Raw genomic sequence first — 19,953 nt, 5'->3', positions numbered from 1 at the left:
ACAGGGGCCATAACACTCTCCCGCCTCTCTCTCTCTCTCTCTCTCTCTCTCTCTCCCTCTCTCTCCTCAGCTGAGTGAGCAGCGCTGTGCTCCGAGGAAGAGAGCCGCCTCTCCTAATCATTATCCCTGCTCTCCAGTCAAGCCCTGCTCCCCTGTCGCGCTCTGCCCGCCCTCGTTGCAGCCTCAGGTGAACGGCAGAGCAGCCAGTGTCCCACCAGAGGCAGCTGGGATTCACCGGACGCCCCCTGCAGAGCCCCCCACGGTGCGCCCGATCCCACCAGAGGCTCGTCGCCTGATTGTGAACAAGAACGCCGGGGAGACTCTGCTCCAGAGAGCTGCGCGATTAGGCTACGAGGTAATAGGCTTCATCCTCTCGCCTTATCACTTTCTCTTCTCACATTTTACACCTCTAACACTTCATCCCTTCCAAATTGCTCTCTCTTTCCTTCCTAATTTGATCATGTGTTTGACAGACACATCATTTTTTTTTTTTTTTTAATTCTTCTTTAATTTATGTTTCCAAAACTGACTCTTCTGTTGCATCGGCACACTTTTCCCCCCTCCCCCTTTCTCTCTTTCTTGTAGCATCTCCTTCCATTTCACCCTTACTCACGCTTTCCTCTCACCATACTCCATCTTTTCTGCTCCTCGCGCTCGCTCGCTCTGCTCTGCTCTCTTTTCTCTCTCAGGTTTCCGCTCTCTCTCCCTCCCCCCTCTTTCCTCTCAGCACTCTTTCTCTCTTCCTCTCTTTGTGACTCAGATTGTCGTTGGCCCCCCTCCTTCTCCTCCTCCCCTCTGCAAGCACATACACATGCACACACACACTCCCCTCCTCTCGCCTCCGCTTCGCTCTCACATCTCATTAATTTTCTGTGCGGCGAAGTGTGACACACACACACACACACACACACCCAGACACGTGTGTGTGTGTGTGTGTGTGTGTGTGCAGAGACAGCATGAGGGATCGGCAGGATCATTATACGCAGACTGATGCTCGCCTCCTCGCTGTAGCATCGGGAGTTTTCTTCTGTCTTTCTTTGTATGTAGCTGCCGATCATTTGCTCGTAAACCAGATCCTCTCTTTCTCTACAAATACAAGGGGAAAAAAAGAGACGTGTGTATATTTTACTGAATCTCTCAACTCCCATTGCTCTGAAAGCTTTTAATTAAATTTGGATGGCCCACTGCCTTATTCTCCCTCATCCCGTTGTTTCTGTTTGTGAGCGTTAACGTTTCTCTTCCCTTGTTGATGGATTTTACAAATTGATTTATTGATTCCAAGTGTTTTTAATGTCACTTGAGCTGCAGATTTTGAAGTGTGTCCACTCTGTCTGTCATTTACCTTTGATCCCTTGTGCGTGTGTGCGCATGTGATCATTTTTATCACCAGCAGAGGTATCATCACAGAACTGTAAATAGGTGTGGGTATCTTTTGTTGCTCATTAACTGGTAGCTTTATAGTTGTGTGTGTTTGTTGTTCACATTTATGATGAAGTGTGTGTGTGTGTGTGTGTGTGTGTGTGTGTCCATGATAATGTGTGGGAGTCAGAGTGAGAGAGCAAGAGTGTGAATGAGAGGTAAGCACTGGGAGTATAATCGCATTCTAATGGCCCTCTAATGTGCCGTGGTGACTGTGGTTAGCAGCGGCGGCGGCTGTTTTTCCCCCTCACTCTCTCTCTTTCTCTCTCTCTCTCACACACGTATGCACACACACACACACACACACACACACACTGAGAGTGCACCGCGGCAGCAGGGTTCAGTCAGCCGTGCTGGAGAGAAGCTGGCTCGTCTCTCTGATTTATGCGTCTCTCGAACGTTTTTTTTTTTTCCCCTCCCGCTCCCTTTTTTTCATTCCCCCTTCGCATTTTTCCTTTCCTGCGCTCTGTGTGTGGAGAGGGAAAGAGGGATGGAGGGAGGAGAAAACCTGAGACTACACAAACAAGGCGCTGACCGCTGCGCAAACAACACCTCCTCCCTCCCCTCTCTCCCTCCCTCCCTCCCTTTCTTTCTCTCTCTTTCTCTCTCTCTCTCTCAGGAAGCTTGTCTCTCGCTGCCTGTGTGTGATAAGCCTGGGGCAGACCCGTGGGGCTCCCACACGCACACACACACACAGACACACCAATTAATGCATACCGCCTCTCTCTCACGCACACACACCCAGATACAAGCCTGTAGATGCATAGCGCGCTTGTCTCGCGCTGCTGTTTTAGCGCCGCAAGCTCTCGGCTTATCACACACAGGCAGAGAGATATGAGGGCCTGAGAGACACACACACACACACACACATACACACACACACACACTCACACAGGTTCATGCAGCTTTCCTTATAAGGACCCGCACTGACTTTTATTCATTTGTAAAGCCTAACCAAAGCGTTAACCATTACCTAACCACAATTTGAATATCAGCCCTAAACTCATCCAGTACATCAAAAATGAGGTTCTGCCTCGTTAGGACCAGGTTTTGGTCTCCATGTGGACTACTGGTCCTGACATGGTCAGTGTTTATGCCAGAAAAGGTCCTAAATAGGTAACAAATACAAAAACAAGTACAAACACAGGTTTGCACAACTACTCTTGTTAGCGCTTGGCAGTGACTTCCATTCATTCAGACAGCCTAATCAAAGCTTTATCCCCAACATTAACCATAACAAGTCATTGCCTAACCTTAACCTAACCACAAGTCACACCTTAATGATAACTATTTTTTGCCTCACTGGGACAGGGTTTTGGTCCCTATGAGGACTATTTGCCCTAAAATGTCTGTGGTTAATCAGGAAAAGATCAGGAAAACAGGCAACAACAATTGTTATCTACACACACACACAGCTCACATGCTGATTACAAGTGCGCACACACAAAAACATCCTGACGGGTTCTTCTCCATATGTCGCAGAATGACGGCTCTCGGCACTTGCCGCTGTTGCACACCCACACAGACTTGCACATGCAAATTCAGAATCACTTCATGCACTCAGACACACAGACCTTACACACACACACACACACACACACACACACACACAGAAACTGGTTGTTCTATGTAAGTGCACGCACGCACACAAACACACACATACACACATTCTTGTACAGCATTCTTAGTGAGGACACTCATGAACATAACACCCTGTATCCTAACCCTTAACCCAACCCAAACCTAAACCTGTCCAACTCTAGTCCTAAAACCAAGTCTACGCCTTCAAAATGCCCTTTAAAATAGTGAGGACCAGTCCTCACAAAACCAGGTTTAATTCAAAATGTGTCCTCACAGCCGACTAAAGACACACACACAGGCTTTCCTTCGTGTACAGACCTGCACATGCAGGAGGCAGAAACACCTCCTGCACACATGCATGTGATTTAACTTGCACTGTACTCTCTGCTGTTCCCGATGCCAGGCCGACACTGTGCATATTTCATGTTCGTTTAGTTTTGCGATCCGTGCCTCTGCACATGAAAGCCCACTCTCTCTCTCCTCCTCCTCCCTCGCTCCGCTTTTATTCTCTCGCTCTCTCCCTCGTCTGCCTCACTCTCCGAGCATTTGAAATGGTAATGAGGAGCGATTCTGCGGATGTCTTCATCCAGCTCCCTCTCATGCCGGGGCTTCGGGGCCCCTCAGCTCTGGGCATTGAAAGCTCCGATAAAGGTGCAGTCTGTCATTTATTCTCCTCCCACAAATCTCTTTTGATTTCACTCCTCAAATCCCTGTATGATCCAAACAAAGAGAGACACAGGATTGCATTTTAAGTTCCCAGTCGCACCATCGTCCGTGATATAAAACTCTACCTTTAAATTACCGCAATTTGTGGATTTACTCACCGAGGTAAAGTAAACCCAACCTGACCTTTTTAAAATTCAACTTTGGATCTGTGACTTGCAAATTTGCACCTTTGACCATGGGCAAAGAGTCTTGACAGGGCCAACCTTTGAAGGAACCACACACCCACAGAGTCCAAGCTATCCTATTAGCTGTATTTAAACTATTAAAATTCATACTCAAAATACTCTTCCCCACCATGCCACAGTTTAACAGCTCCATGACTAAAGTGTGTCATTATCCCTTTATACCAATTGGCAACCCTCACCCATTGGTTTGTAAACTGCCATTTTGATACCTTGAGTTTAGCAGTTTGTCCAGTGTCATTCTACTCTTCTGTTTTTGTAAACCATAATCACCTATTTGATTTTGAAAGGGACTATAATTTACAAAATGGACATCATGCAGAATGACATATCTAGTGTCACCTCCTCCTAGGGGCCATTCAAAAAAGTGAAGGTTTCAGGCACTTCAGCATTGGCTTCACTATCTGGACCCAGAGACTCAATCCATTTGGTCTATACTCTGGTCTAAACAAATGCAGCCTTTTCCAAATATTTGCCATTTTGACCCGTTTTATTCTGAGTTAGCTCACTTTCTTATAAGTTAGCTAGCTGTGTTAAGTCAGCTAGCATTGGGCCCTACCTTTAGTAATTAGCTCAACCACCACAAAGCTACTTAACCCTGTAAGAAGTTGTTATTTCATCAAGCATTCAGCACCTTTCTTCATTGTTTTAGTAGTTTACAAGAAGCGGGTGTGTCTATGGATCGCTAGGTTTTCATTAAAATGTAAATCGTAACCCAAATCTTCTAAAATTGGGGGTTGTTAAAGCACAGTAAAAAAAAAAATGCGCCTAAAAACAGGTCGATGGAAACCCGCTCTGCTCGGAGTCTGACATCATGAGAGACTCTATTCTCAGGCTTCCTCTTTTACCCCAGCACATTTAACAAGAGGCTGGCACACGCACTCACAAACATATGCACGTTTCACTTGTCAGGGCATGTAAAAACTTAACTGTGTAGAATATTGGCTCTAATCTTACAGGGAAAGTCTCACACACAAACACATCTGGTGTATGTGAGCGGCATACAAGGCAGCGCTGCAAGGGGTTAAACGTCTGAGTGATGCATTGATTGCAGGCGAGTGCAGGGAAGCATTCTAGAGAGGGAGATTAGAAGACGGAGGGAAAGAGCACGCGGGAGAGGAGGGGGGGGAGCGGTGTCTTATTTTACTGCGGAGGAGTGTGTGTGTGTGTGTGTGTGTGTGTGTGTGTGTGTCTGGCGGGAAGCTGGGGCTCTCGTGCTAAGCTCCTCGCTCTCTCCCAGCGATATTAAACACGGCTCCGGAGGTTTTAGCGCTACGCCTCCTCTGCAGCCACACACGCACACCAACTCCTCAGCGCCACAAAAATACACATGAGCACGCAAACACATGCACGCACGCCCAGGCAGGCTGCATATCAATAGCTCTTGCCGTCAGTCTCTCCAACACTTTCTTTCTCTCACAGAGACAGACAGACACACACACACACACACACACATATGCCACACATGCACACAGCGAATGGAATCCCCCAGAGGGAAGCTTCACTACAGAGCTCCTGAATCTCTCTCCGGCAGTCAGAGTGTTGGCAGTGGGTGAAAACCAGTTGGAGCGTCGTCCCACTCCCCCACTCCCCCTTTCTCTTTTTTTCCCCTTGCACTTTGTCTTGCTCACACATGCTCTTTCCCTTGATCCAGCGCTCTACTTCTTCCCCTTTCCTCATTGTCTCTTCCTCCTTTCCTGTCCCCTGATCGTCCTCTGTATCACTCCTATCACTGCACCCCCCACTTTGCACTGCCACCACCATCCGTTACACCCCACCCTTTCATCTTGTGTTATTATCAGCTTCAGCCCAGAGGACAGTGCGGGCAGATTTCATCCACAGATTCATTTATCTGTCATCTGCTGGGGTGTTGCCTCTCACTTCTCCCCATCCTTCCACCCTCTCTAACCTTCCACACATCCTTCTCTCAGTCTGTTTTCTCTCAATTGCCTGCTTTTCCTTCCCTCTTTCTCCCTCTATACTCCGCGTGCTGAAAGAGAGGGGTGAGGGAGATAAACACTTGGACGAGACGGCAGGCTGGAATTAGCATAGAAATGGAAGTTTGCAGTCCTTCCCAAGGTTCAGATGAGAAGCTCACGTCCCCTCGGCACTGAACTGTTAGCAGGACAGAGGAGTGCATCTGCATGTATGAGTCTTGCATAAATGCATATTTAAAATTATTTATGAAATGTAGGTGTTTTTTTTATGAATTTAGTTCAAAATTACATCTTCACACAAACATCCATGCACAGTCCAGGGTTTGGCTTAATACTACTTTTTTGTGTCCAAATATCACAACCTTGAGTATGTGGCAATAGCAATATCAGTCCTTTACAGTCTTTTTAATCAATAAAAAAAAAAGAAAAGACGTGTGACAGACATTCACTCGCATTTTCATCACACAGCAGTGGTGGTTCGTGTCTCTCCTATTAAATAATTGTAGGTGATTTTTACTGTTTACATCTAATATGATCCAATGTGATTTCGAGCAGTATCTGACCAGTGTGGAGTATCATATAAGCTCATCTCGAGCTCACTCTTGATAGGAAAGTCCCCACATCACCACACTGTACGGCTGCTCTCTATTTCTCTGACTCCTCTGTTGAACAGCAGCAGACACCGCTCCGCTGCAATAAAAACCTGTCTGACTACTTAGTGCTTGGATGCCCAACTGTCAAAGCCTGAGACCAAAGAAAACGCTTCCAGCACGTCTATAAAATCTCTGTGTTCCGCTTCTTTTATGCTTTGTTCAGAGCCCAACTATCGGAGCTGGCTGCCACAGTGGCAACCAGGCCCAACCACGACACACACGCGAACGTTCACACACCCTCGTACGTGTGCAAGCTGATTCTGGCAGGCTAAACACAGTTGAGACACATTCTAGTTTCCTGATGCTGGTGCCAGCTTTACTATTATGGAGCATTTTTGTGTGCGAGTGTGCGGGTTTGTTTGGCGCAGGAACACAGTCAGTTCCTCTTTTCCCCAATTTCTCCCCCAAAGGAACTGTAAAGGGAAGCACTGTCAGTGTGTGTTTCGTCTGGCTTGTGTGTGTATGTCTTGTTTTTCTTTGGTTTGTCCACACACACACACACAATATCCTAGTCTGAACCATTCTCTCCTTCTGTGCTTGCTCTCCTCAGGAGGTGGTGCTGTACTGTCTGGAGAACAGAGTGTGTGAGGTGAATCACAGAGACTACGCCGGTTACTGCGCTCTCCATGAGGCGTGTGCCCGCGGCTGGCTCAGCATAGTACAACACCTGCTGGATTACGGCGCCGACATCAACTGTAGTGCACAGGATGGCACCAGGTAAACAAAGACACTCAGACAAACACAGCAATGTCTCATATGTGTAATACAAATTAGGAACAGAGCTTTTTCGACGTGTCGGAATAGGGCAAGCCAGGACGTTGTCCTCAATTAAGTTATTTGAGCTAGCTCGTTAGGAAAATTCGGGGATTTTTTAAACATGTTTTTTGGCAAGAGCAGTGATTTGACAGATTTAGCTGCAGTTTTCAGTGGAAAAGGCCAACCACGTTCAAAGCGCGTATTAAAATTTACAGTAGGGCGTCTGTTCATAAGGGCTGTGCACAGGTCTTAAGTTAAGCTCTTATTTATTAAAACATTTTTCAATATTGGTTGTATTACAGAGCTGTAGTGAGATCCTTGGTGGGAAGAATGGTAGTCTTATAATCGTGAATTTAATGGTAGTTTAAGAGAACTTGAAATGGATGAATATAGTTAATATTAAAAAGTATCCCTTCAGGGTGACGGTTTAATGCAACTCACGGCATATTTAAACGACTAAAATATTTTCAGTGTTGTTGCCATTTGTATTTGGTTGAAATTAATACATGTATGTTGATCTAGACCAATTCATGATGCCGTGGAGAATGACCACCTGGACGTAGTGCGAGTTCTGCTGTCCTACGGTGCCGACCCTACGCTGGCCACATACTCTGGCCGTGGCCTCCTCAGGATGACACACAGTGACAGCATGGAGCGCTTCCTGACTGGTAAGATCCCCTGCTGGCTTTTTAGTCTTGTCACAATACAATACAACAAGTGAGGACAATTGTTCAAGTGAGTTCATCTTGCAAATCACAGAATTTCAAATCTAGTGGATCTTTAAAATAAGAAAGCTTCATTTTGAAGCTGTAAATTGCATCATTAATCCTTTGACAAATAACACATAGGACTTACCAAATGCCCCCAATCTTGTTCTGTCTCTGCTGACCTTTGTGCAACCTGTGTGTACGTGTCTCTGTTTTTAAATCCTCACCCTCTGCCACTAGATCTGCTGTCCTGTTCTCTCCTCTGGCCCCCTCCCCAACCTAAACCCACTCCCAACCCCTGCCTTGACCACCTGTTAGACAGGGAGTCTCAGCCCGCCGGGGTGCGTGCTGCCGCCTCTGAGCTCCTCTATCTGGTTACCTAGCAACGCCAACTGTGTTTGCTCTGCTTACGTGTGGAAACGGGCTTCACTCTGGCTGGAGACTCTGCTTTTGTATGTGTGCGTGTGTCTTTTCATGAGGCTGCCACGCTAGAGTCTGACGTGGTCTGTTCAGAGGGCTCGCCTGAGTGTTTGTAGTGGAAACACAGTCTTTACGAGGACGACATGGGAGCGCACAGAGGCTCGCGCTTCCTCTGTAACTAATACATGAACACCTAAAAGAAGGTGAAATTGATGACGTGTGTGTGGATTTAGTAAAAAGACAGGCGCAGGAGATGAGAGCAAAGAAAGAGGGAAATGAACAGGTGTAAGTCGGCAGAAAGGCGAACAGCTTTAGAGCAAAAGGGAGATTCATATGTAGACAGCTGGAAAGACGGCGTCGAATTTTGAGACGAGTGTGGATGGATAGATCGATGGCTGCTAGATTGACAGAGCAGGGGAGAGATAGATAGAGAGAGAGAGAGAGAGAGAGAGAGAGAGATCGAGCACCAGGGAAAATGAGTGAGAGGGGGAGATTGCTGCCCTCCCTCCACCTGGTCCCACTCATCTGGAGGCCGTTAATCCCTCCAAACACACGCCAGACGCCCCACGCCTCAGCACTGGCACAAAGCCCAGCTCTCACTCTGCATGTGTGCGTGCGTGTGTGTGCTGAATACACACTTGGCTCTTGCTGTGTGTGCTTACCCAGCTCCCTCTGCTTGTTTGTTTCCATCTCGCTCGCTCTGTGTGGTGTGTGTGTGCAGGCAGCGACTGTGTGTGGTTCTTGTTTGATTCCTGGCAGCCGTCTGTAGCCCTGCTCTGAACTGAGCCAGCTCTAACCCAGCGGAGACGGTCGCTCGCTTCCCCCCGGTACAGCCGCTGGCCCCTGACCATCATCCCCCGCGCCCCCCCCCCCCCCCCCAAAACATTTGCTCTGTTTGTTTCTCTTTTCTCTCTTGACACTGCCCCTCCTCTTTCTCCTCCTCTGTTTCACTGTGCTCTTTTCCATTTTTCTGCTGTAATCTCCAAGGGCAATTGGTGTTTGCCCTATTTGCCCTGCTGCCTGTCCCTGGGGCTCCAGCTCTTGAATAACAGGAATTTGCTCCTCTCTTCTCTCCATAGATTATTTTGCTGACCTTCAGGGCCGCCTGGATGACGACCCAGGACTTTACTGGGAATTTTATGGCAGCGCTGTGTGTGGTGAGTACTACAAAGTGCTATTAGTGTGTGATTTAATTATTTTTGTGTATTTTTTTGCTATACAGCTTTGAGAAGTACACATGTGTACTGTATATGTCGTTGTGATTTCTGTGACAAGTAAGTGATCTGTGTGTGCCTGTTTTGTGTTTTAGAGTCTAGTGAAGAAGGCGGGATCTACGACATCCTGGCTGACCCACCAGGCCCAGAGGATGAGGATGAGGATGACAAAAGGGAGGTGTTCGAATTTGAGTTCTCTGACCGACCTCTGCTGCCTTGCTACAACATCCAGGTGTCCCTTTCCCAAGGGTGAGCTTTGATTTCAACAGCAGACACACCTGTGTATTTCTCTGCCTCTTGTCCGTCATCCATTAATATTGATTGATTTTTTCCCCCCTTTTTTTAGGCCTAGAAACTGGCTGCTACTGTCTGACGTGCTTCGTCGGCTGAGAATGTCGGCTCGTGGTTTCCGGCAGGCCTTCCCCCACATGGAAGTGGTGACGGTGGCAGAGGCAGAGTTTTACCAGCAAGCCTCTCTGTCGCAGCTCTTCTCCTGCCCTGAGGAGCTGGAGGGCTTCCATCCGGACAGCAAGGAGCTTTTAGACCTGGTGGAGGACAGTGCCGAGCTGGCCGCCCTGCTGGGCTCCTCACTGGAGTGTCTGGATGACCGCTGGGACCACCCAGGGGACAAACTGAAGGACAAAATCAAAACTGTTGGCAAGCTATACTCATCCTGACCCCTTGGACCTCTAAACCTGGACCTTGATCTTTTCTGACTCAAGCTTGCTTTAAATCTAACCAGGGGTGATGATGATGCCTTAGCCTGACCCTTAGCTCCCGTGCTTCGGCCATGTTCTGGACCAGCACTGGTGCACTGTACAGATGGCTTGACCTGCTGGCTGACCGGGCTGCTCAGATATTCCCCTCCTTTAAATGAGGATAAATAAGTTTGTGGCTATGTAGACTTAATAATGGTCTTATTTTTATAAATTAATATATGTATAAGTGAATAATTATATATAAATAGCGAGAGTCTTTTCTTTTGAAAGTTGCTCATGACGACACCTGAAAGATTTTGTATAACCGAGTGTTGTCAGCAAGAGTGTGGGCGTGCAGCACATTGTTCATGTGTGTAGCTGTACAGGATAGTACCGAGATAGTGCTATTGAATGTGGTATTTGTGTTTATAGGAAGCACATGATGTCCTGTTTTTTTTTTCTTCCTCAGACTTAAGCACTGGCTTGAGCCGTAGGGGTTCTTGGTTGTATCTTTTTTGTTGTTTTTTCAAAGAAAGCTGAAATGTTGCTTCCTGTTTAGTCTGTAATTTAACATGCAAAACTACAAAATTGTTTGTATAATAAAGTTTTAAGATAATGTTGATATTCACCCCCTCTGCACAGAGCTTGTAAATAACAGGGAGGCTACTGCAGTAAAGTAATTTTGGTGTGTTCATTTTTGTTTTAATTTTGTAATTAAAATATCTCATAATTTGTATTTATATTTTACAAAAGAAGTTGCTTTAAAATAAATATACAAACTGCAAGATGAAACCTGGTTCCTGCCGATCATTGTGTCCGTGCTGGTGACTCGAACAGAATTTTGATCAGTTTTGCTGGGGGCTGTCAAATATATTCTTGCCCAGGATATGATGTGCTTTGCCTGTGCGTCATCGTGGCGTGATCCCCAACCAAATCCTATATTGCCATCTTTTGGAATATTTATGTACTGTAGGCATCATGCAATTTATTGCTGCAACTGCAAATGGAGCGCATGAGCACCCATTTACTGCTGCTGCTGTGAGCAGGAAAAGAAGTTGTGGCTTGGAGCGCCCTCCAGTGTCCAAAACGATTTTTAGATGATAGCCTCTGCTATATCTAGCGTTTGTTAATGTATTTATGTTTTTAAGTAAAACTGAAATAAAAGTTATTTTAAAGTCACTAAAAATAACAAAAATCTATTCATTTCATAAACAGTTACTTACTACTTTATTTTGTACACAGGACACCCAGTGTGAGCTACCTTTCTACCTCAAGTCTGGTCATTCTATGACCTTTGGCATCAAAACAGCATTTTCCCCTTTTTTTCCCCTTACTCTCACTGCTTCTGATCACTCTCTGTCAACCATAGAGATGGTTGTCATGACCTGTAAAGGCCATGACAAATCTGGCCCTATGGAATTGTCACATGAAAATCCCAATTTATTATAATTATACACACACTAATCTGTGATGGTAATTTTTACTTCTGCATTTAACCCATTGTTATCACACACCAGTAGTGAACACAAACTGGGAGCAGGACCAATGAGGGGTTGGGCACCTCAGGCCTTGACCTATCCTGCAACTACAAGCCCAAATCCCTTCAACTGCCCAGTTTCTGAACTATTTAAACTGTCTGGCACTAACAGCTAGTCATTTAAATCACCTTTCTTCTCCATTCTGATGCTTGACCGGAACTTCAGCAGGTCACCCTGACCATGTCTACATGCCTAAATGCTGCCATGTGATTGGCCGATTAGATATTTGCATTGAACTGTTATACCTAATAAAGTGGCCAGTGAATCTGTACTCAACAACGCTCTAACTCTAATCCTTGCATTGGATCAAGGGTTGGGGGTTGTTCACGCTGGCCAACAGCCCCCCAGTAAATTAATCTGGCACAGTTTCCACCACATCCTCACTGTGCTGTAAATCAGCTCTTTATCTATACGTATTACGTATGAACGTGTCCAGTCAGGCACTGAAGAGCTGGACTTCAGAGGCTGTAAGGACGTCACACATAAATGATGACTGAACCAAAGACGAGCCTAACAAGCTAAACCGACTCGAAATTAAATTTCTAACTGCCCTTATATCTGCAGAGAGGGTACAAAGAGCAGACTGCTCAATGCTGAGGTTTTCGCTGGTCCACAATACAATGCAGCATTTGAGAAGGGACATGATAGATCTAGTCCTTTGGGGCATGAATAGACCTCTGGATAAATTTCCCAACGAAAGAGAGGATGCAGACTTGAGTCTGGCTCTGAGATAAGTCTAAGACTTACTTTAATGCGAGAAAAATATACAAAGAACTTGCCACATGAATATTCATCTCAATTACTTGCAATGATAACAGAGCTTTTTAAAAGGTAGTCAGTGCTGGAGTGCTGTCAGAGGTGCTGATGAAAAGAGTATGACCCGTCAGACTGTAGTTTCTCAACCACAACACTAAAATCACAGACAGAGTCATCCTGAGGCAGAGGGTACAGGTCGGTCACACTCAACATCAACCACTGCCCTTACTGGGCATCAGGATGTAATTCTAGACATAAAAGCTTAGCTCTGTGCATAAGCCATTATGGTTTATAAATGAAAGTGAAAGGAAGGACATACATATCACTGAGGTGTAGATACTTCACTACATTGCTAGGTCAGCAAAGTTAGCTCTTCTGTCCAGGAACTTTGCCTACTGACTTTCTCCAAACGTCATTGAATTAGGAGCAACCGGACTTGTAGATGTGCAGTTTACTACTGATTGAATGAAATTTAGAAAATTGTTAACCTGGATGAATGAGAATCTACACAGGAACATTCTATTTTTCAGTAAAATGCATTAGATCGGCAGCAAGTAGACCCCAAAATGATTGTCACTACAGTTATATGCGGTTGTTACTATATGGTCTATTGCATTTTCCTGCATTAATATACAGTAGTTTGAGAAATGAATTGTTTTATGACTAACTAGGTGTGTAAGACATTCAAAGAAGTTTCCACATATGTGTTGCACTTCAAACCATCGCGATGGGGTTTGCAGGACTTTCATCTCACAAGAATCCAAAGTTGCCCAGGCTGTTCTCACATAACTTGCTTGTGTTTTGTGCCACTGCAGGACGATGAACTAATTGGTCTTACTTCCTTTGTTTTTTTCTTACCATCATGACAACAATGTACTGTAAAGTACAATGTACTCTAAAGTAGAATGTACTGTGAAGTACAGCTAGATACAGCAGTGACTGTGTAAATAATTAGTAGTATAGGAATTGTTTGTTTGAGTGGTCAAGACATCATTTACTTCCACTGCAGCAGAAATCAGTATATTATTATCTTTTTTAAATTATGAAATAAACCATTTAGTTATTAAAAATATATTTAAGCTGTTTAAACAAGTGACACTGGTAAATGTAATGTATGTAAATATGTATTTATTGATTTGGGGAACTTTTTTTTTATTTTTACTTCAAAGTCAACACACACATTAATTTGCCCCAAATATCTAATCAAATTCTCAATAAATCCAAGTAATATCGTCCATTTAAAGATTAAGAGTAAAACCTGTTAATAATTAATAGGTCATTTTATTTTATTTACTTATTTTTAAACGTCAGCTGTACGTCGTGACGTCACACGTTGCGGCGTCGTGACATCAGGTCAGCTGATCTCTGCCTGATCGAGGAGAAAGATGTCGCTGACGAACTGGCGAAGGATGGAGTCTGTTTTCTCCGTGGCGCTTGTTCTCTGCTGCCTTGCTTCGACTGGTAAGAAATGTGTAGTGACAGAAACGCACTGTTTGCGTTTTTCCTTGGATGGACAGCCTTTTCCTCCTCATGTCAATTTAGATCTAATAATATCGCTCCATGTAGCCACCTAGCATCGTCGTTAGCATTGTCCTTTAGCTTGCCGATCGTGTCATATGTTTGGTTTATTACTGTCTTCGATATGGATGACAACGTGAGACATAACCTTGCTATATTACTATGGATTTAAATGTAATATATATATATATATATATGGGAGTTATACTGTACGGTTAACTGCCGGATCTATCCTGTTGCTAACATTCACATAGCGCTTTAGGGCATCTTAAAAGCTAGCACTCTGGATGAAACCGCTCTGTTGACATATTCGTTATCTTCCTATTTATATGAAGGAGAAATGCATTTATTTGCTTCTTTCTAGCCAGTTGCTAACCGATAGTAGAAGTGTCTAGTCATATGATCGGTACTTCCTCTTCAGCATCCGTCACTAGTTCTCTGTCACGGGTTCATTCCTCCTTCCACACACAGCACTGTTAAGTTTTTACTCTGACCCGTGAAATTCAGTCAGTGCTCGTGTTTGTTTCTTATAATTAACGCATCAATGTGAGAGACCATGTCAGAAATGACATAGTATATTGTATATTATATATACAATATATTGCTGCACAACATCAGCAGAGGAAGGGAGGAGTGTGAACCAGTGCAGTGAGAGACACAGTAATACTAAACATGTACATTATAAACTATGTATAATTGTCAGTTCTTATATAGATATATAGAGTGGATTTCGTTATATAGAGTGGTGTCCCCAAATTTAATACAAAAATGTTCAAGATGATCAAGTGAGATAGTTTTTCCATAGCTAGACAATTAGACATATTTTTTTAAACCACAGCCCTACTTTAGGTGCCATTGTTTTCTTCCAATGAATGCAACATGATATTAAGGCTGAAGTGTACAAAGAGATAATATATTTCTACTTGACCAAGTCTGTGTATAGATGCACTTGTTCTATGTACCATATTTCTATACTATTTTAGACCAATGGGTTGTGGGTACATTTTGACCAGGTTTTTCAGGGAAGTTGAGTACAGATGGAGCTTCAGAGGTAATGGAGATGTAGAGGTATTTCTTATTTGTACCCAGGGTTTTGGGGTTTTTGAGGACCAATAAATAACTGCTGTTATCTGGGCTGCCCAATAGTATAAAAAAAAATTTGGATGCTGAGTTTCAGATAGTGGATAAAATAATCCAAGTCTTGGACGTCAATTTTTCTAATGAAGTTGGCTATGATTTAAATATAAAAAAATGGGTAAGGTCTTGACAAGTCATTTAGCTTAAGAAACTATTTGTGTCTTCTTTTTTCCCATCTTTGTTTTTATTGAGTAAAGTGTTTTGTGTTTTGTGTTTTCCTCTCAGGTGTACATGGCGATAGTTTAACAGTGCTGCAGGCTCCAGAGTTTGTGTCCTTTCAGAAGGGAGACTGGCCTGTCTCTGGAGAAAAGATCCCTGACCTGGTGGCCGTTACCATGGGCTTCTCTGTTAAGGAGGTGCTTTGTTACTGCAAATATTTTTTATTTAATTTTGTTTTTGTAACTGTGCCAGCCTTGTCTATATTCACAGTGCTTGGTCTTTCATGCAGGATTTGTCCTGGCCAGGCCTTCAGGCTGGTCCGTTGTTTCAGCGTCCCAGAGCTAATGTACTGGTGGTGGTGAGAGGAGTAGATAGCTTGGCTCTGCCTCAGAGTGTGGCCTCCTACCCCTTGGAGAATGTGAGTCAGAGTGAAGTTGGGCCTCAAGTGGTCACATATATGCTGTGTTGTAAAAATAACTGAAGACTGGAAAAACAATTTTGACAAAATGCCTCAGTTTTTAAGCGTATCATCATCTTTCTTGTAGCCGGTGCCCTTCACCTTGGATAGTGTTGCAGAGACAGTCCACTCTCTGTTTGCTGAGGACACTCCTGTAGTGCTGCAGCTGGCACCTAGTGAGGAGGTAAGGAAAATATACTGAGAATGAACAAGGTAACATCTGTGAAATAATATATATATATATTTAAAAAAAAATTTTTTTTTAAATTCCTGTTATGTCTTTCAGAGGCTGTATATGCTGGGAAAGGCCAATGCAGTGTTTGAGGACTTACCGGTCACCTTGCAGCAGATTCGGGCCCGTCTGTCCCAGGATGGTTCCGTGCTGGCTTCCCTGCCACTCAACTTCCTTAGCAGAAATGCAGAGGTCAGTTCCTATTGGTCAACTTGAAGGCTGAACAAGTAATCATTTTTAAATTGTAAATTGCAAGTGAAGTAACGCAGTTAATAAATCGCAAAAAATTGAATTGAATCGTTTTATTTTGGATTGATCTATGTTCCTTTTCAATTTAAGGTGAATGTTTTGAGGTATCTCATGTGGTGATGCTTCATCTAGTGTTTTTCTCGAATGCATATCATCATGCACTTTAGTCAGGTAGTACATCATACACTGCCTGGCCAAAAAAAAGTTGCCACCTAAAAAAAAGTGTCTCACTATAATATTTCGTTGGACGGCCTTTAGCTTTGATTACGGCACTCATTCGCTGTGGCATTGTTTCAATAAGCTTCTGCAATGTCACAAGATTTATTTCCAGTGGTACATTCATTTTTCACCAAGATCTTGTATTGATGATGAGAGAGTTGGACTGCTGCGCAAAGCCTACTCCAGCACATCCCAAAGATTCTCAATGGGGTGAAGGTCTGGACTCTATGGTGGCCAATCCTTGTGTGAAAATGATGTCTCAGGCTCTCTCTCACAATGTGAGCTCGATGAATCCTGGCATTGTAATATTGGAATATGCTCGTGCCATCAGGGAAGAAAAAAAAAATTGATGGATTGATCTGGTCATTCGAGTAGTCAGCTGACATCATTCTTTGGTCACAAAATGTCGCTGAACCTAGACCTGAACTGCAGCAACCCCAGGTCATAGTACTGCCCCCACAGGCTTGTACAGTAGGCACTAGGCATGATGGGTCCAGGTGGCGACTTTATAATACATCACCATATCACATATATACTTAAATTAGACTACACCATGATGCAAAGTGTGTTTTGACATTCTTATGCCTGTTGTTTTGCTTCGCAGGCTGATCTGCTCTTCCTGTCTGAGGTTCAAGTTCTGCATGACATCACAGCTCTTGTAAGTCAACCTGGCTCATCTATTTTCCCCCTGAAAATAATAGTTCTCTGTTGGGCCAGACTCTCATGTCTTTTTCCTATGCTCATCTTGTAGCTACAGAGACACAAACATTTGGCCAAGGACCACTCTCCTGACCTGTACTCACTGGAACTGTCTGGTTTGGAGGAGCTGAGTCGCCTGTATGGAAAAGATTCCCCACAGTACCGCGATGCTACTGCCATTCTTGCATCTGTCCTGCAGAAGGTAATTCGAATATGGGGCCCTATTACCAAAATCTCCTAAAATCATCATTATTCTTTCATTGTAATGTTTTGTCTTCGCAAATTGCAAAGTGGAGAATGCTAGAGTTCAAGTTTCTTGGATGATTTTAGGCAAGTCTCCCTTGTATTGGCCTCCTAATTACAAATGGTGTCGTTTTAGAAATGTTACAATTAAAACATTATAAAAGGAAAAAAAAAACAATGAGTAGTTTAACCTTGTGTTTGTCTTCTGAATTGCAGTTTGGAGAGGATGTGTATGCACTCTATGGCAACAGTGCAGTAGTGGAGGTTGTGACCGTGAAGGCTTTTGAGGCTCCTTTGACCAGGAAGTCCCGTTCAATCCTGGAGTCTAAACAGATCGTAAGTCTTAGGCAACCTGCTTGTTAACTGTTTACTGAACTGAATTGTTCCTGAGGCGATCCTGCAGATCTTTCTGCAGAGTCACACCTGTCTAGGGTGGGACTCTGCTGGTTGCAAAAAAAATGTCTGTTTGAATGGAATTCTATGGGGAAATGAGCCTCCTTCCCATTTGATATATACGCCCGTAAACACAGGACATTTGATGATAAAGTAGGGCAAATATGAGTGGACACCAGTCTGATTTACAGCTGGTATTGTCCAATAGGAGTCTGGGTGCAGATGACGCCTCTAAACTTCTGGTTGTGAAATGTTAACATGGCGCCAGCCTAAACATGATTCTAGAGATCAGATCTTTTGGCTGACGTCACCCATAGTTGCAACTTAGAAAGAGCATAAAAACAGCAATTACACTGCAGGTCTAATTCTTACACTGTACACTTTTACTGTGAGAATATGATAACAATATATTACAACTTGATCATATACCACCAGTCTGATGCTGAAGCAAAAGTCAAAAATCTGTACTGGAACTATTTACAGCAGGCATGTTCGTTATGTCCCCCTGACATCAAGTATAAACCTAGCTCCAGTCCATGCTTTTTATTTTTTTACAACTTTGGTCTGGAACCTGGGAATGCTTTGATCATCCACTCTAATAATAAAGTGGTGAGAGGAATGAGGGTGAGAGGGGTATGAGTCCTGCAATGATGGTCTTTGGACTGTGGACTGTTTTGATAGCCCTAAAGAGTGTAGGAGTCTTGTTTGGATGCAAGGGAAAATCGGTCAACAGGAATTAAATGATGGAAACATTTGTCAGGATAATGTAGAACAATTCAGCTGCTAAATAATTCTAAAGTGATCATGTTGTCAATTGGCACTTCTAAAACAGTTTTTTTTGGGGGGGGGACACATTTCCACATTGCAACTGAAAAGAATATAAACATACGATGGAATCACATATATATATATATATATATATATATATATATATATATATACACACAAATGGGAGCTTCAGAGGAGCACTTGATGATTGCATTAAATATCTTAATGAAGATGGGATCTGTTGAAAGACTGTTGTATTAGACAGCATTTGTTTTACCTAGTATGTGTGCCTTTATAAATAGTATATTTTTAGAGTGGGATAATGATTCTGTCTCTGTGGATTTGACTGCTACGTTTTTTAGAGTAACCCCGGAAGCCCATACAACCTGGCCTACAAGTACAACTTCCAATACGCCGTTATCTTCAACATCGTCCTGTGGCTGATGATCATTTTGGCACTAGCTGTCATTGTTACTGCTTACAACCTGTGGAACATGGACCCGGGGTATGACAGCATCATCTACAGGATGACCAATCAGAAGATCAGGATGGATTAAATTCTCACCATCAGCACTCCAGCTGTCCTCTTAGATCCCTGTAGTGACTGTCAGTGTTTCTGTGTGAGGTTCTGTTTAGTGAAAAAGGAGCATAATATTGGGTCACCTCTTTGTTTACAGTACTGGCATAATAACAGGAAAAAAATTTCCTATTTTGCTCTTAAATTTGCTTACTTGAAGTGACTGGATATCATCCTCCATTTGTGTGTACACCGAACAAAGTCGGATGTCCTCATTCATCTTCACGGCTCGCATCATTCCATATGATTTTAAATCATCACCACTAACGTTTAATCCCCCCTTGACCTGTTGATTGCAATTGTATTTTTATTGTGTAAAAAAAAAATCTATTGAAATGTCATGAATGAGATTTGTCTGGTTTTTGTGTGCAGTTGTTGTGCTTGTCTTGAAGTGTGAAAATGTTAAGTTAAATAAAAATCTGTGTGTGTGTATATATTGAATATACAAATACAACTGTATGACAAACTGCTGTACTCAAATTGTGAAAAGATGTGTGTAGTGTTTATTTCAGGTTGGTCCAAATGATAAATATATGTTGATAACTTAAGTAACTTGATCATAATGAAGCTTATTGGGAATGGATATGGACAAATGAAGCTCTGTAAATTGCAATAAAATGCCTGATAAATGAATACATGAATCATAGTGGTTATTGTCTACTTTTGAGAAGTGTCAAGGTGCTTTAGTAAGCTAACAAAACTTAATTTATGGCCA

At 43.5% G+C, this 19,953-nt stretch overlaps 2 protein-coding genes across 3 annotated transcripts in view; both read left to right on the top strand.

Annotated features, from left to right (window-relative positions):
* The window catches only part of bcor (BCL6 corepressor), a 36,695-nt gene extending 25,610 nt beyond the window's left edge, over window positions 1–11,085 (top strand). For both annotated transcript variants that reach the window (XM_058654862.1, XM_058654861.1), the window contains 6 exons: window positions 71–355; window positions 7,049–7,215; window positions 7,777–7,922; window positions 9,461–9,538; window positions 9,691–9,844; window positions 9,942–11,085. In XM_058654862.1, the coding sequence (XP_058510845.1) occupies window positions 71–355; window positions 7,049–7,215; window positions 7,777–7,922; window positions 9,461–9,538; window positions 9,691–9,844; window positions 9,942–10,272 (1,161 nt within the window). In that variant the 3' untranslated portion in view covers window positions 10,273–11,085. The remainder of the gene's footprint in view (window positions 1–70; window positions 356–7,048; window positions 7,216–7,776; window positions 7,923–9,460; window positions 9,539–9,690; window positions 9,845–9,941) is intronic.
* A 2,836-nt stretch (window positions 11,086–13,921) lies between these two features.
* atp6ap2 (ATPase H+ transporting accessory protein 2) lies at window positions 13,922–19,871 on the top strand. Its single transcript, XM_058651922.1, has 9 exons — window positions 13,922–14,048; window positions 15,468–15,598; window positions 15,691–15,819; window positions 15,947–16,042; window positions 16,145–16,282; window positions 17,163–17,216; window positions 17,310–17,459; window positions 17,717–17,836; window positions 19,024–19,871. The coding sequence occupies exons 1-9, from the start codon at window positions 13,973–13,975 to the stop codon at window positions 19,216–19,218; spliced, it is 1,089 nt and encodes a 362-aa protein (XP_058507905.1). The 5' UTR covers window positions 13,922–13,972; the 3' UTR covers window positions 19,219–19,871.
* The last annotated feature ends 82 nt before the right edge of the window (window positions 19,872–19,953 follow it).

This window comes from Solea solea, chromosome 2, assembly GCF_958295425.1.
Source record: "Solea solea chromosome 2, fSolSol10.1, whole genome shotgun sequence".
Lineage (NCBI taxonomy): Eukaryota > Metazoa > Chordata > Actinopteri > Pleuronectiformes > Soleidae > Solea > Solea solea.
The sequence above is the reverse complement of the archived record's forward strand: the minus strand, read 5'-3'. Positions and strand labels throughout refer to the sequence as shown.

What these genes read in the sequence shown, in the direction of transcription:
- atp6ap2 (XM_058651922.1), top strand. Translation starts at nt 13,973, where the DNA reads ATGTCGCTGACGAACTGGCGAAGGATGGAGTCTGTTTTCTCCGTGGCG. An exon ending in TGGGCTTCTCTGTTAAGGAG is followed by an intron (nt 15,599 to 15,690) that starts GTGCTTTGTTAC and finishes TCTTTCATGCAG; the next exon opens with GATTTGTCCTGGCCAGGCCT. An exon ending in TGCATGACATCACAGCTCTT is followed by an intron (nt 17,217 to 17,309) that starts GTAAGTCAACCT and finishes CTCATCTTGTAG; the next exon opens with CTACAGAGACACAAACATTT.